Source organism: Helianthus annuus, chromosome 6 (assembly GCF_002127325.2).
Source record: "Helianthus annuus cultivar XRQ/B chromosome 6, HanXRQr2.0-SUNRISE, whole genome shotgun sequence".
NCBI lineage: Eukaryota > Viridiplantae > Streptophyta > Magnoliopsida > Asterales > Asteraceae > Helianthus > Helianthus annuus.
Window position 1 is genome coordinate 52,398,464 of NC_035438.2, and position 24,743 is coordinate 52,423,206.

The 24,743-nt window shown below is 37.4% G+C and overlaps 1 protein-coding gene and 1 long non-coding RNA gene across 12 annotated transcripts; both read right to left on the bottom strand.

Moving 5' to 3' along the window:
- Nucleotides 1-8,333: 8,333 nt before the first annotated feature.
- Nucleotides 8,334-9,075, bottom strand: LOC110865482 (17.8 kDa class I heat shock protein). The gene has a single exon (XM_022114741.2). The coding sequence runs from the start codon at nt 8,953-8,955 to the stop codon at nt 8,479-8,481; it is 477 nt and encodes a 158-aa protein (XP_021970433.1). The 5' UTR covers nt 8,956-9,075; the 3' UTR covers nt 8,334-8,478.
- A 5,519-nt stretch (nt 9,076-14,594) lies between these two features.
- Nucleotides 14,595-22,949, bottom strand: LOC110865483. 11 transcript variants are annotated; one of them, XR_004861254.1, is made up of 10 exons: nt 22,843-22,949; nt 21,744-21,831; nt 20,938-21,288; nt 18,774-18,836; nt 17,824-18,685; nt 17,489-17,607; nt 17,021-17,225; nt 16,838-16,920; nt 15,324-16,509; nt 14,595-14,993 (listed from the first exon to the last, which is right to left on the bottom strand). It is a non-coding gene; the product is annotated as an uncharacterized LOC110865483 (long non-coding RNA). The 11 variants fall into 11 exon arrangements; XR_004861255.1 differs by having other exon boundaries at nt 17,824-18,039; nt 18,524-18,685; nt 20,938-21,831; XR_004861258.1 differs by having other exon boundaries at nt 15,324-15,628; nt 16,440-16,509; nt 20,938-21,831.
- Nucleotides 22,950-24,743: the final 1,794 nt, after the last annotated feature.

A 24,743-nucleotide genomic window follows, 5' to 3' on the forward strand; every position in this document is an offset into this window, starting at 1 on the left:
CTGCCGAAATCTTCCGAGAATCCGAACACTTAGTAAAACATTCGAGAAAATAAATACGAAATAGTTGTCTAACTATTTTTCTAATAAAGTTAAAATAATTATTATTATTTTAACAACATAATGCCAATGTAACGTAACTCAAAACACTAAACTCTAAGTCAAGGCACGGCCCGTCCGTCTAATAGACGTTAGACCATTGTAGGTAGTCGTGTTTGCTGAGGAGATTTGGGTTACGAGTACCGAAGACGCAATACTGTGAGTTCATGTCCCCCTTTTCTCTTAACCGTTTTCAGTTTTATACTTCGGGGGTGAAATACATGTTACAATTATTACAGACAATTACAGACTTTTACAGACATTTACAGACATTTACAGACATTTTTATACATGGTATGATTAGCTAAGGAACTTACTGTTAGATCACGTGAATGGATAGGCTATTATCGTAAGACCATTAATCCTTGTATAAGGACCGAGAGGCATGAGTGATAGATCTATTGGGTGTTGCGAGCCCCACACATGGGCCAGCGTGTGGCTGCATGTGGTGACTATGTCGTTCCGCCGGAAGGACCGGTATGAAGTACGCGTTACAGGTTTGAGTGCTTCCTAGGCCATATCACTTATTAATGTATTAGCTACACATTAATTGATCTGTTTTTCCTTATTGCTACATACCAAGGACATACATTTATACAGACATATTTCACAATCTATACAGACACACATTAATGATTTATACAAGACTCACATACACATGAACTCGCTCAACTTTTGTTGATGTTTTCCAAACTACATGTATTTCAGGAAATTAAGTATGGATCTGGCGCGTTGGAATTTCAAGTCATGTTAAGTATAAAGATGTCATCCATGGTTTTTGGGTTTGGCCAGTGTGTCTTCATCCTGGACGAGACACGTCTTCCAAACTTGGATTACAACTATTATCTTTGATGAGTCCTTAGTAAACTTTTACACAATTCATCTGGTTTGTAAAACTTAAATTTTGAAGTCTACGTTTTAGACAATGTTGTTATGTTTTAAACTCATTTTATGGATGACAAATCTTTGGTATTATCATATAGATTGTTTGATATGGTTGAATGCAATGATAACAAGTAAGTCACACCATAATCACGCTTCCGCAAAAGTCAGGGTGTGACAAGCGGTCCACATAGTCTTCCGCGTCCAAGCATTTATCAAGTTCCTTAAGGGCGGAAATGGACATGTCGTTGTACGCCGCAAGAGCGGCAGCAAGACGCGCTTCGGTATCCACGCCATAGAACCCGGACCGTTCGTCGGTATATTTGCCTTGGGATAAAACGTAGATATGACTGATGCATCGGTTGTAGCCAGCTTTAAAACCAGCCTCCCGCGCGCGCAGCCTAATCTGATCTACACCGGCTGCGTTCTCAGGTGCGTCGAGGATAGACTTAACAATCTGCATAACAAAAGCAATAAGGTTATTACAGGCAAATCTAAACGAAAGCAAAGGCACTGGATACTTACATGCCCAATACCGTGATCACGCATCCAATCGCGATCATCCTTGAGCTGATCAAATGAAGAAACAAGGCTATCTCTAGCCTCGGCAGCCTCCCTTGCCCGCGCTTCAGCTTCACTGGCGCGGGCAGTGACCTCCACAAGCATGGTCACGCGATTCTGCACCTCAGCCTTTCAACAACAAAAAAACAAGAATATAAAGATATTCTACTTGTGGAGTAAATATGCAAAGTCAATAGCAAAAGCAACTCATACCTAGAGGCCCTCAACAATCTTGTTTAAATTGGCGCGATCAGCATTTGCCTCTTCAAGAGCCTTGGCAGCGCGGGCCTCCGCCTCCTTGGCCTCTTTGGCAACCCCCTCAGCTACCGTCTTCTCCTTCATCAAAGCATCGTTCGCTGCTTTGAGATTGGTGACCTCCTGGCGAACATGAAACAGCTTTTCATTCTGTTTTGCCCAAGATTCTTTCCAGCTCTTGCGCTCATCAGAAAGTGTTTCTTTCCAACTCTTGCGCTCATCAGAAAGCAACTTGGCAAGAGTACGAACCTGTTTAAGGCCAGTAGTTGCAGCCCACTCCTCAGTCTGCATATACTGCTCAAAGGCAGCCTTCTCCTTTTTAGGCTGCTCCGCACCCTCCCGAGCAGCTTTCACCAACGCTTCAGCCTCAGCCCGCAAGCGTGCACTCTCCTCCTCCGTGCGCCCCAACGCCTTGTAGTCTTCCATAATGGCATTCGCCATTATGGAACTCCCCACAACCATGGATAAGAATTGGTTGATCCGGAGCTCACGGGGCAAAGCGTGGGCTCGATTAACTTCAAACGGGGTGCCCAGAGCACTCAAAATATCCTTACAAGCAGAAGGATCACTTGAAATATCATCCCCTTGCATAACACTCCAAGGGGGGCGATGATAGTTCACAGCCCAGTCCTCCATATAGGTGCGGTAGTAGTTCTCCAATTCAGACTCTTCAGGCTGAATATGAGGACCTTCAAAACCCGCACCCCCAGAAGCGGAACCGGAAGTCTTCTCGGCAGCAGGAGATTTCTTCTTCACAACATCCGCAAACTTCAGGTTTAGATCATCAGTATTCTGCGGGGAGATCAGATTATTATGGGAATCCACCGTATTAAAAATCTGAGCCGCGATTTTCTTCCCAGTATCCCCTGCCTGCTCAGAGGGCTCACTCACCACCTTGATGAAAGGGCTTGTAAATTGTTTATTAACCCCCGCATCCGCAGCCGCGTCATGCGTAGGAAAAGGAGTGTCAAACAAAGAGAAACCTTCATCTTACGGTTCTGCAAACAAAGCAAAAATAACTATCAATTACAAGTCCAATGACAAACACTTGTAAAGTTATGAATCACTTACCAGCCGCAACCACAGGCTTTGCCTGAGAAACAGCAGTTGTCCGTTTGATCTGTATCCTCGGACGTTTCTTCTCACCAGCATCAGCAACTTTCCCCTCTAGTTTCCTCTTCCTCTTCTCATCAACAGGCTTGGAACCCCAGAGGTCCCACCTGCAGCCGCACCACCTGGAACACCCAAACCCTCAAGGGTGTCAGACACTATCATGTAATCGGTGTATCTGCGGAAATGAGAACAAGATATACCTGCCCCCTGCGGCACCAAAGGAGGAACAACAGCAGCCTCAGATTTTTTCTTGTGGCGACCCCGCGCAGTTTTCTCCACATGCTTCTTGGGGGCACCCTTCACCTCATATTCGCCCAGGATCCCAAGAGTACCTGCGTTTAAACAAGCAAGTCAGAAAGATGAACTTCTATACAAAAGCAAGTAAGAAGATTATAAATTATACCTTTGCCTTGCGGCAGGGGTGCGTTCAACCCCTCGCGATCAGGGACGCGGAAGTTGTCGCGAATGGTTATGTTAAAACCATCTTCATCTTCCGCGCACCGAAGTATCTGCACCTTGCCCGTATAGTTTAGAATGAAAATCCTCCACAGGGCAGCATCCTCTGATAGTACACTTACATATCAGTAACACACAAGAAACTAAGGAAACCGCACAAGAGTAAAAACACTTACCACCACTCTTCTCCCGCAGAACGGGCCTTGCTTTCCTATCAGGCCTGGTCAACATCATCCGCAGTATCCACAATTGCGAGTTGTCTAGCTTCTTAAACTCAATGGTCCGCAACCGTGGGAACCACTCCACCGTATCAACACTAGGGAGAGCAATATCCTCCGCATGGATGGTATCACCCACGCTCCGCAAGGTCATGTTGGCAACAACCGCAGCGACTTTAATATAGAAGAACTTGGTCTTCCTCTTTGTAATACCCTTGGGAGGGGTCATCAACTTGGTACTTCCATACCGCTGACCAAAAGAGAAAAGAACCCGGTGTTCACCGTCAACTGGTAGAACCGCCGGAAGTTTTCAACAGTGATATCCAGACCAAGAGCAAGAAAAGTGTACTCAAAGTTCCGAATCCGAATCATTCCGAACGGACTCAGTTGGGAGATATGGATTTTGTAATACTCTAACACTTCGGCAACAAACACCGTCAATGGTAGTCGGAGGTTGCCATCGACAAAGAAGTCAGCCCACATGGTGATATATCCCGCCGGAGCATCAGCACCGGTGTCACCTTCCTGTGGGTAGATGAACCCAAACTCCGGGGCATCTGGATACTGGTCATAAGGATATCAAACTGACCCTTTGACCACTTTAACACTGGTAAACCCCCGCCGGGGCCACCACCACCTTCTTCATCCTCTTCTGCCGCCACCGGCGAAGAAGGATTTGGGTTTTCACCCTCAACATTGTGTGGATTATATGGTTTAGCCATCAGGGAATGTAATAAAGAAAACAGAAAATGAGTTCAGGAAACTCAACAACCTCACCGGAATTTCAGACAAGTTTTTCGGAGATGACAAAGGAGGCACTCTTTCTCTCGCCGGAAAACTTTTGAAAATTTGAACAAGTGAGGGGAAACCACAAACGGTTTCCCCTTATATACCCATCGCAATTAATGCGATGCAGTAATCGAAGCATCACGTTCAAAAAGGGCGAGTTACGCGACGCCACGTGTTCAGCGACGTTTCCGCTGATGGTTACCACGCGCGCGTGGCCGCCCACGCGCCTGACAAAGGAGACGTTTACACTCCTGCTACAGTGCATTTATGACCTTGGGCAGTGCAAACGTCCTTTCGTTTCAGCACATGCAGGAAATCCTTCCAACTTTCACCAACTCACACGTGCGTTCAGCCACGTATGCAACAAAAAAGCGACCACATTATCCAAATATAAGCGGCATGCGGTTTCTCTGGTATACCGCACCATAACCCATACCGCATGTCGTTTTTTACATACCCCTCAAAAAAGGCAAAAATATATATCTCTACATTATGTAAAGGGGTATAACTAATATCCTCATATATCCATGAGCACACGAGGAATATGCGGAGATGACACACACGAGCCCGCACAGGTGTGTCAGATGCTCAGAACCAGCATTGTTCTCTGGACTGCGAAAACCGCTTCTCAGGACGAAGCAAACCGCACTCCTTCAGGCATCTTCAAGCTTCAAATCCCTCGTGTCCGGTTCACAACCACAGAGGGTGCATAAACAGCTTCTCATTAGGGTAAAGGACAAGTATGATGCGCGACCGCACATCAGCAACCCTGACTCCTGATCCTTGAAGAGCCGCATCCAGGCAAAACACTCTTTTACAGCGTGTCTTTTGTTACAAAACCGCAGACACTCATGAGTCACTGCGGTCACACCTCCAGCTCCGCGAATGGTAGCTACGGAAGAGCCACGATATGCCATCACACAGATGAACGAACCTACTTCAAGGAAAACTGATTCCCATTGAAGCGTGAAGGAAAGTGGCTACAGAACAAATGCGGACGAGATTCCCAATCATCTAAAGAGATCTCGTTGAGCAACAAGCGAACGAATAGTGGTAACAAGTCTGCTTGTGACTTTGTTTGCCCGCTTATGAGCTGGATAGAATAAACAATGGTGGGCATGGCCATGCCTATGACCATGTTTATTTGACCATTATCCAGATTCACATTGTTCGACCAAACACGGCCAACAATGACGCAAGTACCCCACGTTGTTCGACCAAACATGGACAACAATGCAAAGGAACGAGGTAACCGTAAAGGACGTGCGGTTACTTGAGAGCTAATTGGAAGAACACGAAAACCCCACAAAGTAGGGATCATCATTACATGTCCAATTGCTGAACATAAAGCTTGAGCAAAGGCACTCACAGCATTGCATCAACTGCTACAGAGGTTACAACTAGATTTGTGACCGCGGACGTCTTCCGTCACCATCACAAAGGTTGGTTCGAAGCCTACCGACATCTTGAGCCACGATCTCAAAGGTTGGTTCGAAGCCCTCTCTTCTTCATTCACCATCTCAGAGGTTGGTTCGACACACCAACAGGTGGCACCCAACCCTGATGACATCAAGAAATGGTAGACCATACTACCGCATCAAAACCCTAGGTTGAGAATTTCGCATCAGACGAAACTTGCTAACCGATACGGAAGAGACGTCACATGACTCTACCGGATCCCCGGCTTGATTTTCTAGAAGCAGGAGCCATCTACATGGCCTAGAATCTTCTCCAAACTACGAACTACCTTCTAGACACCATAGTCCAGTGCTCCTCCCACATGCAACTTGCAGGAGGCAACAACACTAGACTGGGGGGACTTGAAGGGGTATGGTCCTAGATCTCACGTCAGCATGACCGCGAGTAACCATTACCCTTATCAAAAACCCCCCACCAACAAGAACTTATCTGTGTCCGTGCGGCACGCACGAACACAGCGGTCGAATCCAATCGGTCAAGCGATAGGATAATAAGAGGCATAAGCGTTGCGGCCTGGCACCGCATCCTATGTATGTCTCCTTACCTGGTGTATGAAAATGGGTGCACAGCGATGCGGCCTCGCACCGCATCCTGTGAACGTTTTCATCAATACAAGGGATCTGGACAACAACAGTCACCACAAGTGGCGATGCGGCCTGGCACCGCATCCCGCAAACTTAGCCAGAGTGAGAATGTGGAAGCAACGGTAGTTACCGCAGGCAGCGATGCGGCGCAGCACCGCATCCTGCCCACGAGGCAAGTGGGACTGACACCACAGAGCAAGTGGCACCAATGACAGTCGCCTGTCAGGCCATATGTAAGTGACACACTGACACTGCAGTAGGACGTGGCTTCACCTCCACAACCGACAAGCCTGACACACCTGCATAAGGGCAGCACGTCGTCAGTCCGTCCATTCAACTCCTCCTTCATTCCTCGGCTATAAATACCAACCCCAAACCAGGTTTGAGGTATCTCTTCACAACTCTCTCACTACTACTACTATCACACTTCACTTCCCAAGAAAACTACTGATTCTCACGCCGGAGAGTGGTAACAAGGAGCACCCCCCACCCCATCCTCCTTGTTACGAGTCACGGCTTGTTTCCTTGTGCAGAAGATCAACCGGCGGACGATCTAGCCAGCGATCCTCGAGAGGAAGGGATTAACCCTTCTTGACGAGACCAGTGAGTTAACCCTGCCTGGTTAACCATTGTTTCATCACTAAGTGAGCTGAAACCCATTCCCCCGAACTCCTTGGGAGTCATGAAATTCTTCCAAGATACCCACTTCATTTTTTCGTTGTCCGGTGAAGACCCCCAAAGGAAATCTCTACGCAACTTCTCAAGTTTTTTTATCACACCAATTGGGGCTTTGTATAATGAAAAGTATTATGTCGGAAGTGCGTTTAGGACAAACCTTATTAGTGTAATTCGACCTCCAAAAGAAAGCGAGTCTGCCTTCCATACCGCGAGCCTCTTCTTAAAAATTTTTACAACCGGATCCCAATTTTTTATTTGGAGACCTAAGTGTATGAAGGGAAATGACCCTCTCATACATCCCATCACATCCGCCATGAGTTGCACTTGATTCTCCTCCACGCCGACCCCATAAAGACGACTTTTTTTAGATTAACACGCAACCCCGAGACAAGATAAAAGCATCTAATCAATCTTTTCAAGTTTATCACGTTGTGATAAGTCCATTCACCCAAGAAGATTACATTGTCGGCATATATGAAATGCGACAAAGACAGACCATTGGGAGGGATAGACAAACCTTGGAAGATGCCGATAGAGCAGGCCTTCTTCATCACCCTGGTTAAACTGATGTTCTTATTGTATAGAAATACATAGCAGAAGCTTTATTGGGAATTGTGGGCCTATAAAATTCTTAGGGTGTAAGGGGTGCTCACCTAATAGGTGAGTCCTCTCTCTTACGCCAAACCAATCCTCGTGTGCCACGTCAACTCCCCTCTTAAACTCCCCTAACACCCTAAATTGATGGCGGCACTCCCCTCTTAGATGAATTGGTTTTTTTTTTTTTTAAAAAAAAAAAAAGAAAGAAAAGCATTGATTGGTCCCCTCTCCCTCTCTCCTCTCTCTCTCCTCCCCCTCTCTTCGGCATCTCCTCACCCATTTCACTCCCTCTCTCTAACTCACCTAATGGATGGCAGCCCCCCCCCCCTAATCGGTTAATTGGGTCACCGCATGGGGTTGCCGAAGGCACCCCGTGTACCCTTATATGCGCCTCACACAAGTTGTATAGTGGTTATTTAAGAAGTGACAGAGCTGAAGCTTTATAGGAATTTGTGAGTTGTATAGTATAGCCTTATAAACTAGTATAGATGACAGACACATGGTGTCTAAGCCCGTTTCTAAAAGAGGCCCCATATCCAACAATCTTGTCTTTATAGTAATAAATCTTGTTTTACTATATTTCAGTAATTCTGTTCTATTACCACCATAATACGTTTCTTGAAAGTAAAGCATAAACGAAAACACAATTTTTATTACTTGACAAACAAGTTACATATGCTCAAAATACAGCTTCTTCAACACACTCGCATAGAGTTGCTCGAGTAAACAGTGACACACATTTTGTTATTATTCAAAGAAGGAAAAGATGACTAGTTAGCAGAGATATCAATGGCCTTCACCTCTGGCTTCTTGACCTCCTTCTTAGGCACTGTCACAGTCAGCACACCGTTCTCCATCTGAGCTTTGACTTCATCAACCTTTGCATTCTCTGGCAGCCTGAACCGCCTGAGAAACTTGCCCGAGCTCCTCTCGACACGGTGCCACTTGTCATTCTTCTCCTCTTTCTCCCTGCTCCTCTCTCCATTGATCTGTAGAATCATATCCTCTTCCAGCTCCACCTTCACTTCTTCTTTCTTCAACCCTGGAAGATCAGCCTTGAATACATGGGCTTCTGGGGTCTCCTTCCAATCAATCTGTGCATTCACAAAAGCCGAAGTTTCACGGACCCCAGCTGGAATAACACTGGAAAAGGAGGTGTTGAAGAAGGGGTGGTCCCATATGTCCAAAGAGAAAGGATCAAAGACATTGGTTCGATGACCACCGAATAAGCTTGGAATGATCGACATGATATGTTGAATTTGCTGATTTAGACTTTAAATGTAGCTTAAAATGAATCAAAACTTGTTGATTGAATGATGACAAGTGGAAGATGATAATGTTATTTATAGAGGAAGGAAGATGGTTCTGGGTTTATGGAGAGGATTTATAAGAGGTTTCTGGCACTTTGTGGGCCTTTATGGTTCTAGACTTTTATATATTACAATTTATCATACCCCTTACGCCTGGGAGCCTTCAAAATCTTTATTTTTTTCTAATATTTCTAAAATGCTTTCGATGATAATGTTAATTCAAAATCTTTGTTTAAAACATATTTAAATTAAATAAGTTATACAAGCATAACAGTGCAGACTTTGTTTTATGTTTGGATCATATTTATCAAGGGATTAAGTGTGGAGGGCAGTGAATCTGTTATGCATAACAAAAGCGTCAAAGGTAAACAGACATAATCCTAATAGAAATTATAAGGAATCGGCAACCCATCTAAACTTTGACACGTGTTGTTATAATCTTGTTACTAGCTCATAAACCCATGTATTACACAGGTTAAATATAAAAAAAATGTAAATTATAAACTTCTATATAATCTTATTCATGAATCTAGATATACATGATATCCGACGGATAATTATACGACAAATGCCTGGTGTATTCGACACGATTTTACAATCAAATATGAGATTGAGATTACCGATACCCGGCCGAACCCGAACTTTTTTGGTTTGACGTACATGCATCTGTATATAAGGACACCCTATATATTAGTCTAATATATTAATATGAAACTTGGGTGGAGTTATTGTAAAAAAGACCAAAAGTGTGAGAAAGGTAAGAAAAAATCTCAATCATTAGATCTAAATTAATTGAAAAGGGTATAACTGTAAATGTATTAACAAATTCAAATATGGTAATCCTTGATTTAAGGATTTGGAGAGAGAAAATCCTTGATTTAAGGACTTATAACCGTCCATAAATATAACACCATTCAGAGCATGTTCATGACATGGTGTTTTAAATAAAACACCATTCAGCACAAATATAACACCATTCAGTAAAAAAAAAAAAAAACACCATTCACACAAAAATAACATCATTCAGCACAAACATAACACCATTCAGCACAAAAAAAACACCATTCACACAAAAATAACATCATTCAGCACAAAATATAACACCATTCAGCACAAAAAAAAACACCATTCACACAAAAATAACATCATTCAGCACAAAAATAACACCATTCAGCACAAAAAAACACCATTCAGCAGTAAAAATAAAATAAACACAATTCAGTACAAGAATATAACACCATTCAGTAAAAGAAATATAACACCATTCAGAAAAAGAAAAAAACACCATTCAGAAAAGGAAAAAACACCATTAAGAAAAGAAAAATAACATTATTCAGAAAAGAAAAAAACACCATTCAGAAAAGAAAAAAACACCATTCAGAACACAAAATAACACCATTCAGTACAAGATATAACACCATTCAGTAAAGAAAAATATAACACCTATGTATCATCTTCTCCACTTCCGGCACCACCACTGCCGCACCACCATTGCCGATCCGCACCACCACTCCGGTTATGCAGCCTTGTAATCGCATCTAGAGAGTCGATGACAACGGAGCTAGGGTTTCGAACCAGATAATCTATTAGTTGTTGCTTCCAATCCTCACTTGTTAACTTGTGAATCACGCAATCGAAAGGACCTTGGTTCACTAGTGGCGTGTCGGTATCAATTCGAACGGGATCGATACCGCGTGCTTTCGCGGAATTCAGTAACGAACACTGTATAAAACTCCTCTGTTTCTTCTGTAACAATGCGTAACCGACACTGAGCCGCTTCGGTTTCATTGTTTTCATTTCCGCCATTGTTGAACAAGTTTCTCCAATTTCTTAAATAATTGAGAAAAAAAGATCATAACAGATTTTGTTTATGGAATCACCATTAATGAAATGACATTGTTATGAGAGAGAGATCTTTGATCGTAGATGGAGATCACCTGGAGAGAGAGAGAGAGAGAGAGAGAGAGAGAGAGAGAGAGAGAGATATTGTAGGGATTTTGATTTACAGTTTCTATTTTTGAATGGGTATAAAGACTTTATTACCCCTAGAATTTTCAATTCAGTCCAAAAAAATAAACCTAATTTTACAATTTGGTCCCTATTAATCTCAACCATTAGATCAAAGATCTAATGGTTTAGATTCTTTCTTACCCTTCTCACACTTTTAGTCTTTTTTACAGGATCCTAACTCTATGAAACTTATATTATTATTATTATTATTATTATTATTATTATTATTATTATTATTATTATTATTATTATTAGACTAATTAAATTTTAATCTATCTACTATAATAAAAAAAAACTAACTTATGGACACTTGTCATCATATTAGACCATCTCTTATAGATAATTATTATTTTAGTTTAATTTCTTCTAATTAATTATAGATAATCCTCCTACTAAATATTATTTAGTTTAATATCTTATATTATAGATAACCCACCTACTAAATATTATTAGTTTAATATCTTATGGATAATTATTATTAATTATAGATAATTATTATTTAATTTAAATTATTAAATTTAATATATATAAACATTTAAGAAATATCAAAAGAAAGACTTTCGTACAGGTCTAAATTCAATTTAGTCATTATATTTTAATTAAAGAAAATTAATTACTATATTATAATTAAAAGTAGTTTGACCGAAATTTTACAGTTTACTTCATTAAATGGCTAATTGGCTATGGATAAGATGATGTCCTGATTCTATGAAAAGAGGATGGAAGATGATTTTTAGGAGCTCCTTGTGGTGAGTTATGGTACACATGAATAGGGGAAGGTTCATTTGAGAAGAAAATTTAATTGAGAAGAAAAAGAACAAAGGGTAATTTTGTAAAACATTAAATAGTTTTTTCACTTATCTCATTTATAATCATTTTTAACTAATTAATTAGTCATAAAGACTAGTATCCTCCACACTAACTTTTTTTTGCCTACACACATCAAAAGTTATCTTACATGTTTCGAAATTCATCCTACACGTTGAAATTTATCCTACACAACTCGTAATTTATCCTACACAACTCGTGATTTATCCTACACTTTAAATTATTTTATTTTACTTTTTTGAAAAAATATATATTTTGAAGTTAAGTTACAAAAAATTTAATGTAGTTAACTATTAAAAAGGAAGACTAGAAATTAATGACCTATGTAGATTTACCAATGTACCCTTATAGTAGCATTAAATACTTATATTAAATGAAGTAAAATAAAACATTCTTATTGGTTAAAATTTCTTCTTTTTTCTTCTTACAAAAAATTTCTTCTCATTTGAACTCTCCACCACATGAATAATGCCTCTATCCATGTGCGTTGTGCGCTGTATGACAGTCCAGTCAGCAATGAGGCATTATGGGGCATTTTTCTAAAATGGGTGTAGTGAGGATATGGACATTATGTTAAAAAAGGGGTGTAAATAAAACTAAATAAAAAAATCATCAAAAACCTTTATTGGACAATGAAAAAGTAGAACAGCAGTGATTGGCTAAATCTTTTGAACACGGTGTGGAAAGAACAATGCCAAAACGATTTTTTTTTTAAAAAAAACACCCAGGGCAGCTTGGGGGAGTTTTGGGGCGTGGAATTCAACAAAAACGTCCGAAATTTGACGACTACGGATGGTCTTAATATTTTAATATATGGGAAATTTTACTATGCTTGCACTGATCACATGATGGAAATAAACACTATTATTTTAAGCTTAATTTAATTATTTGTATGATGTTTACCATGTGTGATCTTTCTTGAAATGAGCAGAAAATATAACATAGTATTTCAAATTAATAAAATACAAACAACTATTTAAAATGCAAGAAGAATAATAACTACATTTATAATACTAATAAATTTATCCAAAAACAATTAATCTTTAAAGATGTAACTTACGTTCAGATATTTAAATTTTAAAGTTATATAATTTAATAATTACCGATAATTTATACTTATCTGATTAATTTAAATATTAATTTGTACCTATAAGTTTATCTAATTGGCTAATTGCTATATGCCTAATTTGGACATTTCAATATTTTTTAGAACTAATAAATGAAGACCACTATTATGTAAAAAAAAAACTTGGGTTATAAAATGTATGTTCACATGACTGTTAAAACTCGTGAGAAAGTCGATGATACAGTTTGTTTTCTAATCGATGGTTCAAATGCTTTCATATTTATAAACTTGACAAACATCACAAGTTTTGATCATACATGACACAAAATTTTGTTTGGATATCAGAAAAACGTCTTAAAAATATCGTTTTATCATTGTTAAATCTTCGTTTTTAACTATCTGATTTTTCATTTACTTAACCCGTGTAATACACGGGGTTATAACCTAGTTTATTAATTTAAAGCAAATAACTTGATGAAATTACACAGGTTTAAATTAATAAACTTCTTAGTAATGTTTAATAAGTCACCTATAAACAGAAATTGACTAAGCTTAATAATGTATTAAGTTGCCTTTTTAAATAATACTTATATAATACAACACTAGTTTAAGAATCCGCGAATTTCACGGGTTGGTAAAACAAAACATTTTCATTATCATCGTTGACATAAATATTATAATTTTACACGTTAAAACACAAACGAATATATTAAAGTACAACGACAAATTGAAATACATGAATATGCAACGATCACAATTCGTTAAAAATCTCTTTATAAACCACATTAGTTGTTTTATTTGTAGGTTTTCCGTTGTTATCAAGTAAGAAACGAATCAACTTTGAAACCCTCGTTTCACCATAGATTTTCAAAACTAATATGAAGATTCTTTAACTTCGTACTTGATGAGATATAACCTAAATATCAAACTCCAACATCTGATACCCAAAAAAAAAAACAATATAAAAAATATACAAAGCCCTAAAAGTGCAGACGTCATGTACATCTTGCAAGATAAGTCAATAAGCCTTGCCTAACCTGAAGCAATGGTGCCCTCGTTTTGCTGCAATTCGCTCTTAGGCATGCTTTTACAAAAAAAAAAAAAAAACAAAAACAAAAACACACATATGTGAAAGTAGTGGCGGATCCTACTTGTGACAATAATGTTGTAATCAAAACTGACCAGTATTCTAATTAATTGTAATGTACACTTTAGATCAAGATTTGCAAACAATGGTAAAATAAACAATGTGGCGATTGAACTCATGCTAAATCTTAAAAAAAAAGTCCAAAACCCTCTTATTTCTCTTAATAAGCTTCAAATGTTTATGAGGGCATGCTAAAATGACACAGTTGGACTCTGTACAAACACATAGATGTCGACACGGTAGTAACACCACTGAGGCTACTCATTTCCCACGCGCCTTAGCCCCACCCCCTCACGTTCAGCTAAACTACTACCTCCTATATTCCGGCTCACGATAGCCTCCTGCAATGGATTTTATTTATTAGAAACATTGTAAGGTGCATACATAAACAGGAAGAGGGAATTATCTCATTTTTTCTTGATTCTTCATTTTATCATTTATCGTCAATAGCATCACTCGTCTTTCCAAAATGACTTTTAATGGGGTGACTCAAGCTTCAATTAAACCACTAATATGTGATACATCTGCCAATAGAATAGCTTTTTTGCTTTTCACAACCCGTTAGAATATTGTAAAGTTTCGGTGAATATAGTAAAAAAAATCAACCATCCTCCTAAAATTCTAAACAATCTAAATTTGTACACAATTGACAAATATGAGTGAATTAACACACAAGCCATTAGCAATCCATGAGCCATCCTTGATCGAACTTTTTATTATTTGTTTGAAAGCGTTCGTAGTGAGTGATTGAAAAGCAAACCGAGCAACCCTTTTTCAATTAAATTGCGCCTTGTCTTCGTGTCTCGGCCTTAAATTATCTTGAGCCCGTTGACCTTTTTATCCTCGTTAAGAAACAAAAATTATATTATAAATATCCCTACCGGATACTTGATCGTCCACTTTTACGCATTAAAAGTATTTAACCTGAAAGTAGATATTGAATATACCATTAGCTTGTTGGCTTCGAAGATTTATAAAACTCAAAATTAAATTTGTAATAAAATGCACCTGACCTACACCTACCACCAATTGTAGGTTTTTTTCTCTGTTCTTTTTTCCTAACAATTCTTTTCAACTTTCATTGATTTCCACACTTTTCTATTTCATTTCTCAGTTCATAATATATCACTAAAACTCATGTTTTGAATGACCTGAAGTTCAAGACTTCTATTTGAAGGTTTTTACACAAAATATTAAAAAAACAAACTAATGAATGATTTTGAAAGAAAGCCAGCAATGAAATATAAATCTAACCTGTGATCTCTTTAAACTTCAATATTGTCCTCAATGAAATTCTACAATATTGTCCCCAATGAAACCACTTCCAAACATTTTAATAAACAACTTAATAAAATCAATATGATCGTACATATAACATAATAAGCAGGATCATATGCATACCTAGTTATAACAATGGGAATGCCAGCCTGTGAAGCGTAAACAACATTTTAGCCGCCATTCCACCTCTTTCTAGCCTCGACTTGTCATCGAAAGTAATTATGTTATCGAGTTTTTCCTTGATGCATGTATGAATTAACTTAGGATCATTTGGTGGGCCACTGTATAGACAAAAACACACACACAAAACCAACCCACTGTATAAGAAAATGGTTCACTTCTTTGTCACCCTTCTTTTTAAATACAAACTTTTTGGATACATATTGTCGTAACATATTTTTGTAATCTTTTACTTCAAAACATTACAAATAGCATCCGCGGTATGTAGAAAGGGATAAATGTGTAAAAAAATGGAAAAAACTGGTGAATGCAACATGAGGTCTGAGGTCCAAAAACAAATCATTTTAGAATCGCAAAAAGAAAATACTTGTGTAACTCGGTTTCATGTTCATGTTCATTCTGGGTCTTGAGAACCACCATGGCCTAACTACATCAAAACAAATGTTAAACAGCTACTATAAACACCTGACTACAATCAGGCAAACCAAAACATACCGACGTTTAATACGCCACCCTGGTGCTTTTTTGGCGTATCTTTTTTTGGGAGGAGGAGATCTTGGGTTCAAGTCTCACATACGACATGTTAGTCGTTCAAAAAAAATTATACTCCACCCTGGTACTTTTTTAGTGCATCTTTCCAACGTATATAGATGACATTAGCGTACAAATACTCCTCTGCCCGGCGTATAATACGCCAGGTCAAACCTGGATATTTTAAGACAAATAATTATTCTCTTTGGTTTAACCGTTTTGACCCATTACTCGAAACCACTTGATACGACCAATACCAAGACGTCACATAAAAACATTATATATGTGAAAGGAACATACACGTATAACTTAGTTCTTAGCATCACTAATGATAAATTCATTACATAGCTCCGTATGAGGAAACTGATAAGAATGCCTTACCTTCGTCCGTAGCACAGATTGAATCTTGATTCCTCTTGCCGACCCGCTGACTTCCAGAAGTCAACTCAATCTATGACAATAATCATAATTAAAGACCATATGTATCATTTTCATCACTCACAGGTCAACTTGATTATACACATTATACACACCCTATCTAGTTCTTCTTTCCGGAATGAAACTACATATTAACTCAAATTGCATTCTATATTTATTTAGATTCGGGTCATAACTGATATGGGTTAGAATGGGCCCAGGTTATGTCATAACGGGTTCGGGTCAAAATAGATCTGGGTCGAAGCAGGTTCGGGTCAGAACGTGATCGGGTTAAAATGGGTTTAAATCATATAACTTTTAAAAACAGTAAGAATTAACATGCACGTGACGTCTGAAGTTACCTGCCTTGTAAGTATTGACACCGCTATAGCACACTATTGACTGTATAGCGTCATATAATAACCCAACTCTGTCTTTAGAGCTCCTGTAGCACGAGTACAATCTATGTTAGCCCATAAATTACATCTAACAAACAAAACAAAATAAAAAATACATCTGAAAAAGATAATGGTTATCATCCTTACCGTGGAAACTCTTCTCTATATCGCTACTTCAAAAAAATTGTATCACTTCTAGTGACCCGTGACATGGAATAAGCCCTTGAACAACATATCTAACAAACAGCGCACAATTATTCATCCCGTCATTTTTCTCATCTTCCAACTTTAACTCACCTTCAACATCTTCCTTCTCCTTTAACATATCATAAGCCTTTCGAACTTCCTTCAACTCCAAGAATGAAAACATCATATTGTAAGAATGGGTCGGCTTATAGTAAAGTGCATTTTCGACTATACAAAATTGTAACGTGAAATGCAATTATGCCCTTAACAATCTTGACTCGGTTGTTTTTGCTACGTAGCATACTGTAATTTGAGACAGAAACTTACTTTAAAAACTTCTAGAAAAAGAATGCATAATCGTTTTCTTCATAAAGATAGCAACACACTTTCATTTTATTTTACTTACCAATAAAATGCAACACAACTTACCTCATGGTTGTAGTGATCACTAAATTCGGTAAAGAGTTGGTCAAAACTTGTGGAACCCTTGTTTGATCACCATACACCGTCAACCTTTTGACGTCCTCCGGGATATCACAGATGCTTGGCTGATAAGATAAAAAAAGAAAGAAGCCAAACTGCATTTTAATCAACAGTTAAAACTTTATATAAAAAAGAAAACTTTGATCTACTCTATTACATAAACTAAATTAAACATTTTTACCAAAATACTTTAGATCTCTATCCCAACAAGATGCAAGAATATCAAAATGAAAAGAAAGCACATTAAATAATGTAAATTATAAGTGATCATTGTTTTTTACCTTTTCTTTTTGGTTGTCCACCAGATTAATTAGCTACAATTAAACCATCATCAGTTGTAACCTGGAAACTCGTTGAGCAAGGAATTTTGGTTCCCCAAACTTGAAACATTGCAAATTCTCAAACTCATAGTCATTGATAACTGGATCATGTATTGATGCATTTTCTACATATCTTCCATCTACTTCGAGAAGAAGGCAGTAAACTTGATCCCCACACTACAAATTACATGGATTCACATTCCCACATGTCAAATTAGGGTTACCTATGTTATTCTTAGCTGGAAGTTGCTTCTAGTTAATAAAAGTACCATCTAACCCTTCAATTTTCCCTCTAATATCCACAAGCAAACACTTCTATCTTGCCACCTATGCTTCCAACCCAGCCTGATTATGAACCCTAGTCTAACTGCTGATAAAATTCCCCCAATGAAAAACTGCCCAGGCAACGTTTCCATACTTTATTCATTCATTGAGGAATGGATATTCCTGAATTACTACGTCTATACGAATGAAACTGAAGCGACGAAGGAAAATAGCATTCGCATTACGTCTTTATAAAAGCACAAATTAGAAAATGGTCTCCGAGACATAATTAAAGGAAATAACTGTAGATTTAGGGCTCAACTTCTATGACATGGGTATCGATTTAAGGTTTATCAATTTCAAGAGCAATCTGAGACAATAGGAGGTGCGACCTTACCTTCCCTTTCATCGGATAGGCCGTCGGTGGTCCGCCGGAAACTCATCGGTATCTTTCTACACTGATCTCTAATTTGTTGAACCCTTTCTCTCTCTTTAAATTTTGCATCTATGTATATATCCAGCGTCCATTTATCATAGGAATAGGATGGACCTTCAAGATCTGAAAGCAAGTTGAAGATGATAAAGATACCTGAATGAGAGCTTTTGTGTTTGAGACAATCGAAGCAAGTTGAAGATGATAAAGATACCTGGATGAGAGTTTTGTGTTTGAGACAATCAAAGATGTATGAAATCGCCAGCCAGAGAATCACCTATATGATAATTAGGGTTTTTGAATGATATGAATGAAAAGCGTGTTTGAGAAGCCGCTTGTGAGAGAATGAGATAAAGGAGAAGAGAGGAAAAGAGTTGGGCGCCCAGATGTGAATTCTTTTGATTAAGAGGATGTCCACATCATTAAAATGATTGGCTAAGAATATACCATGTGGCTAAGATGTATTTTTTTAGTATAGTAGATAGATTAACAAAATATATTAAATACAATATATAAATAATTCTTATAATTATATTATTTGTATACTAATCTTATTTGTATATTAACCATGAAAGAATTAATCTCTGAACGATAAGGATTTTATGAGTGTAGATAAGTTTTACGGTATTCTATGTGTATTATCTATCTGTATCAATAATATATTGATTAATAATATTAATAAACTAAAAGAGAAAATTACACGTGATGATATTTGAAATCTTTTATTATTATTTACCATATAAATAAATGTGTAAATAAGGTAATATGTTATTTACACATTATACACTAGAAAAATGAAAGATTGGAAAATCACTTAAATTGGGTTTAATCTCAAGTGATGAAATTGGAGTCCTAATTGATGAAATTTGGGTTCGTTAATCAATTTATACTAGGGGTGTGCAAAAAACCGAATTAACCGAACCATAACTGAATTAACCGACAAAACCGAACCGAAAAAACCGAACCAAATGAAAAACCGGTGGGTCGGTTAATGGTTTTTTTGAAAACCGAAAGTAGCGGGTCGGTTATGGTTATCATTTTTTCTATACCCACCATAACCGAACCGAACCGACATATAATAAATCTTTGTAGGATTTAGGACTTTTCATCATATTTTTAATATTTGATGTCTTTTACTGAAGATTTTTAGTACTTATGGGTTTTTCATATCATTTTGTGGTTTTGGTTGAATGTTTATTTGAATTTATGGAATGTATCATATCACTTTATTTGAATATTCGATAACAATTGGTATTAATAATATAGATTATATGTACTTTTTAATTCTATGTAATATACTAATATATACAAATATGCAATAACAATTTATTCTATGTTAAAAAATTAAGCTATTTTTAGCTAAGCTAAATACACGGTTAACCACCCATAACCGACTCGCTATAACCATCAAAACCGAATAACCATAACCACCATAACCGATCGGTTATGGTTATGGTTATCCAATAACCGACATCGCGGTTATGGTTATGATTTTTAGTCAAAACCGACCCAAACCGACCCATGCACACCCCTAATTTATACCGTATGTGTTTGTTTGCCACATGATCCGACTAATTTAGGCTTTTCCATCCGCTACTTGTGGGCCACGTAATTCCACTAGTTACCCAAGTTATGCTATTTGTGTGTATAAGGTTTTTATGCCAGGCATATATTTCCTCTATCTAGCTGGTACAAGTAAAAATTTGTTAACTCTTAGATCAACTCGGTATCAAACAACGAGCTCGGTGACCTAAGGTAACAACATTAAGCTAGGTGAGATGTTAAGCCTTAAGGACTTGATTTAAAAGTGATCTAACTCATAATTTATTTTGTTTTTTAAAAGCATGTTTACAACCAACATAATAACCATCACCGTAATTAAGATAAAAGTTTCATTTGAATCATATAGGCAGGCTGGCTAAGAGCATTCACATCCAATCCATCAAATTATACATACATTCCACTAAAAAACAACTCCTATATCAATATATTTTCACTAAAAACAAATACTTTTTCTCGCTCCTTTTCAATTAAATAATATTATCATTACATTTTTCTCTCTCCTTCACTCACAACCATTTTCAATATATATTAAAAAAATTATAGTGGGTGAACAGTGTCCCCTCAAATATACAGATGAACAGTAACATTTTCTCTCTCCTCCACTCACAACCACTTTTTATACCCTTTATAATATAAAAAACCCCCCCTCACATATTTTGATGGATAGAATGTGAATGCTCTAAGAGTGGTGCCAAATTAGTCGAAAACAAAATTAAGGGAAATAGAACATAGATATAGACTTCCGCAATAGGAGGGGGGGGGGGGGGGGCAACGGATAATGCATTCAAGAAGGGGAGGGGGGAGCCTGTATATACCTTATCAAACAAATTATAAGAACCATCAAAGCATTAAAACACCATACTTGTAGTTGTAGTCTATCTCTGAAAAACCATTTGCAATGGGAAATGTGAGGTAGCACAATAATGTCTCAAAGAATTTATTAATTATGATAATTATTGTGAAGAATACTTCTTTCAAATCAATGAAATAGTAAAGTAGTTAGCATCTTCATTGGAGATTAAGGGTATCTTCAATGAAATAGTAAAGTAGTTAGCAACGGATAATGCATTCAAGAAGGGGAGGGGGGAGCCTGTATATACCTTATCAAACAAATTATAAGAACCATCAAAGCATTAAAACACCATACTTGTAGTTGTAGTCTATCTCTGAAAAACCATTTGCAATGGGAAATGTGAGGTAGCACAATAATGTCTCAATGAATTTATTAATTATGATAATTATTGTGAAGAATACTTCTTTCAAATCAATGAAATAGTAAAGTAGTTAGCATCTTCATTGGAGATTAAGGGTATGTTACAAATGAACAAAAACATTAAATAATGGTCCCTTTTATAAGGAATTTAGTCTAAATTTCGCATGTACTGCAAAATTCATGAAATCACAAAATGTCTAATAAATATTAAATTTAAACACATTAATTAACACGTAAATTAGGACAATTAGTAAATTACACATGATACACTTAAAACCGAAAGATTTGTAAATCACTAAAATTTGAGAAAATCTTCTATAATGAAATCATTGTGCTAACTAGTGGAATATGGGCCCGACTACTGACCTTGAGTTTACATAAATGAGAGTTTAGTCCAGGCTCACTTACCTTACATGTCCGTATTTGCGTTCGCTTCCTTGTGTCCTCTTGACCCGTTAGCCTTTCGTGCTTGCGTCACTTTGACATAATGCTTATCCTTACATGTCACCACATTTACACTCTTGTTAACATACGCGATATTACATATTATCAAACCATATCCCATTCACATCTTGTATTTGACTTTCAATAGTAAATTCTAACAAGCACAAGGCATAGATTTAACAATGCATCATTCCAATTTACGCAAATTTTAACATACCATCAAGTATAACATATAATGACCCATCATGCATCACTCGATCCTCCTAGTCTTACAATCATAAAATCACCTAGTTACATACACATAATCAATTCCTTCCATACTAGTAATCTCATAATTCCACAACTAACCATGACGATGATTTACTAACCCAATTATCATCCCCACATTGTTCCTTCCTAGTAAATCTACATGTCATACAATGACAACATTTTCGCCTCTTGATCCCTACCACACAATCAACTAAGCGCATAAGGTGTACCATATCTTCAAGCATAGAGTACAAGTTCTGAATGCACGGTTCTACCACATCATACTAACAAATCAATTTTTCCACATGAACTCCATCTAAAACACACTTTACATGTTAGTTTGCTAACAATTACATCATTATCACTTTCTTTACATATTTACCCACAACTTGCATACCATTTCACATATTATTGTCATTTAGACATTTCATCAAACACTTGGTGTGCGTACTACTATCTAAACATAATGTACAACCCATTCATGCTTAATTACCTAACTCATGCCATCAACATCCATTTTCTTACTTAACAACGAGTATCAATCATACATAAACATCAAATATAATAAATTCTCTAGTTCTTCCAACTCATTCATATTAAGCCATAAACCATTAAAAACCCCAAATTTCTTGAACATGGATTCTCACATTAGAACTCCCAATTGGGACGATTAAATCATTATTGATACTAGATTAATAGATTTAAACACAAATCTAATCATCTCATACTTCCAATTCACCTAATTTATGGTACTTTATCAAAACCCATTAAGAGCTCTAACTAAGGAGGTTCAAGAAATTCTTTTGGTACTTACTTGATGCTTATAAGATTATAAGCCTTCTTAAAATGAAGGATCTTTCATGCAATTTCACCTCCTTCCATCTCCTTCTTGATTTGCTTCACACAAGAGCTCTCTCCCACACACATATATGTCGACATATACACTTTTACCGACATAATATGCAGAATTTTTATAAAGTTTGCTCATTAGTTACTTTTGGTCCTTCTACTTGGGTTTTGGATAATTGTAACCAACACCTAGGGCTGTAAACGAACCGAACGTTCAGCGAACAGTTCGTGAACCGTTCGGCGGGAAGTTCGTTTATGTTCGTTCATTTAATAAACGAACGAACATGAAAAAAAAAATTTCCGTTCGATTAGTTAAACGAACGAACATGAACAGAGGTCTCGTTCGCTCGATTGTGTTCGTGAACGTTCGGTAAGATGTTCGTGAACGTGTTCGCGAACATTCGTTGATTTGCGTTCGTTTATGTTCGTATGTTTGTGTTTTGATTGAAGATCTTTGTACTTTCTTATATTTTATTTGTACTTTTTGTATTATTAAACTTTTATTTATTTTATTTCCTTAACAATTAAATTAGGAAACCCATTTTCACTTTTTTATGCATCATTTCCCTTTCATTACTCATTATTTACATCCACGAATACGATCAACATCCGTTCCACAATAAGGGATTCAAGTTCGAGTGCTACTCTCTGGGCCATCTATCTTTATCCTTCGTCGTGTTCGCCAAATTTACTTGTGTTCGTTTGTGTTCGTGAACTGTTCGCGAACACGCTCATTTCCTTAATAAACGAACACGAACATAAAATCTCGTTCGGTAAGTGTTCATGAACCGTTCGTGAACACATTTATTTCCTTAACAAACGAACACGAACAAGGCTTGTTCGTGTTCGTTCGGTTCGTTTACAGCCCTACCAACACCTCCAATTCATTTATACATATTTCTTATGTTTTAACCAAGTTGAATAACTTAGTTAGTACATTTCACACCCTACATAAGAAAACACACTATCATGTTAGAATTTTGAATTTTGGGGCGTTACACTTCTCCACCAATTATAAGCATTTGCCGCCCTTCTCCACCAGCTATACACATCTACTATTCCCGCTCACAGTTATTGTCTATATAGGTAATATTCAAATAATAAAAATGATGTTTAGTGTGTATATGCCAATGTACGTATATAAACATTTAAATCAGACGATTTTTATAAACATTGTATCAAATTATTTTTATAATTATTGAAAGGGGAATTGTAAACGTGGACACTATTAGGCAATATCGAAATGATTGCCTCAAATCAATCTCAAGACTCTGTGAATAAAGTGTAGTTATAAGAAATCTTTTTATTTTTGTAAAGAGGAGAATTCCTCTCTCTAAATTGTAGTCAAGTTGTTGTATTTATATGCTTCTTTAGTGTTTTGTAAAATCACAGAGAATTACCACAATAATATGGTATCATCCATCTAAAGATCCTTCTCTCTTCCTTTACTATCTTCCTGTCCTTTTTCTTATTCTTTACCAGCCATTTTTTTTGTCCTTCTTCTTCTTTACCATGTCTGACACATCCGACCTAAGTGCCATCCCTCTCCACTCCTTAAGCCACCTTATCAATATCAAACTCAACTCCACAAGTTACCTACCATGGGAGAAACAAATCTCTCCTGTGATATCCTACCTTAAACTTCTTGGCCACATCGATGGTTCTAGCCCACCCCCTTCCGAAACCATCACAACAAATGATAAAACCTCACCCAATCCTGCCTACACGACTTGGATAATGGCTGACCAAAAAATCATTTTATTAGTAAATTCGACTCTCACTGAAGAAGCAATGGCCGAAACCATCGGTCATGAGACTACTTCCCAAGTCTGGAAGGCACTTACTGATGCTTACAGCCACTGTTCT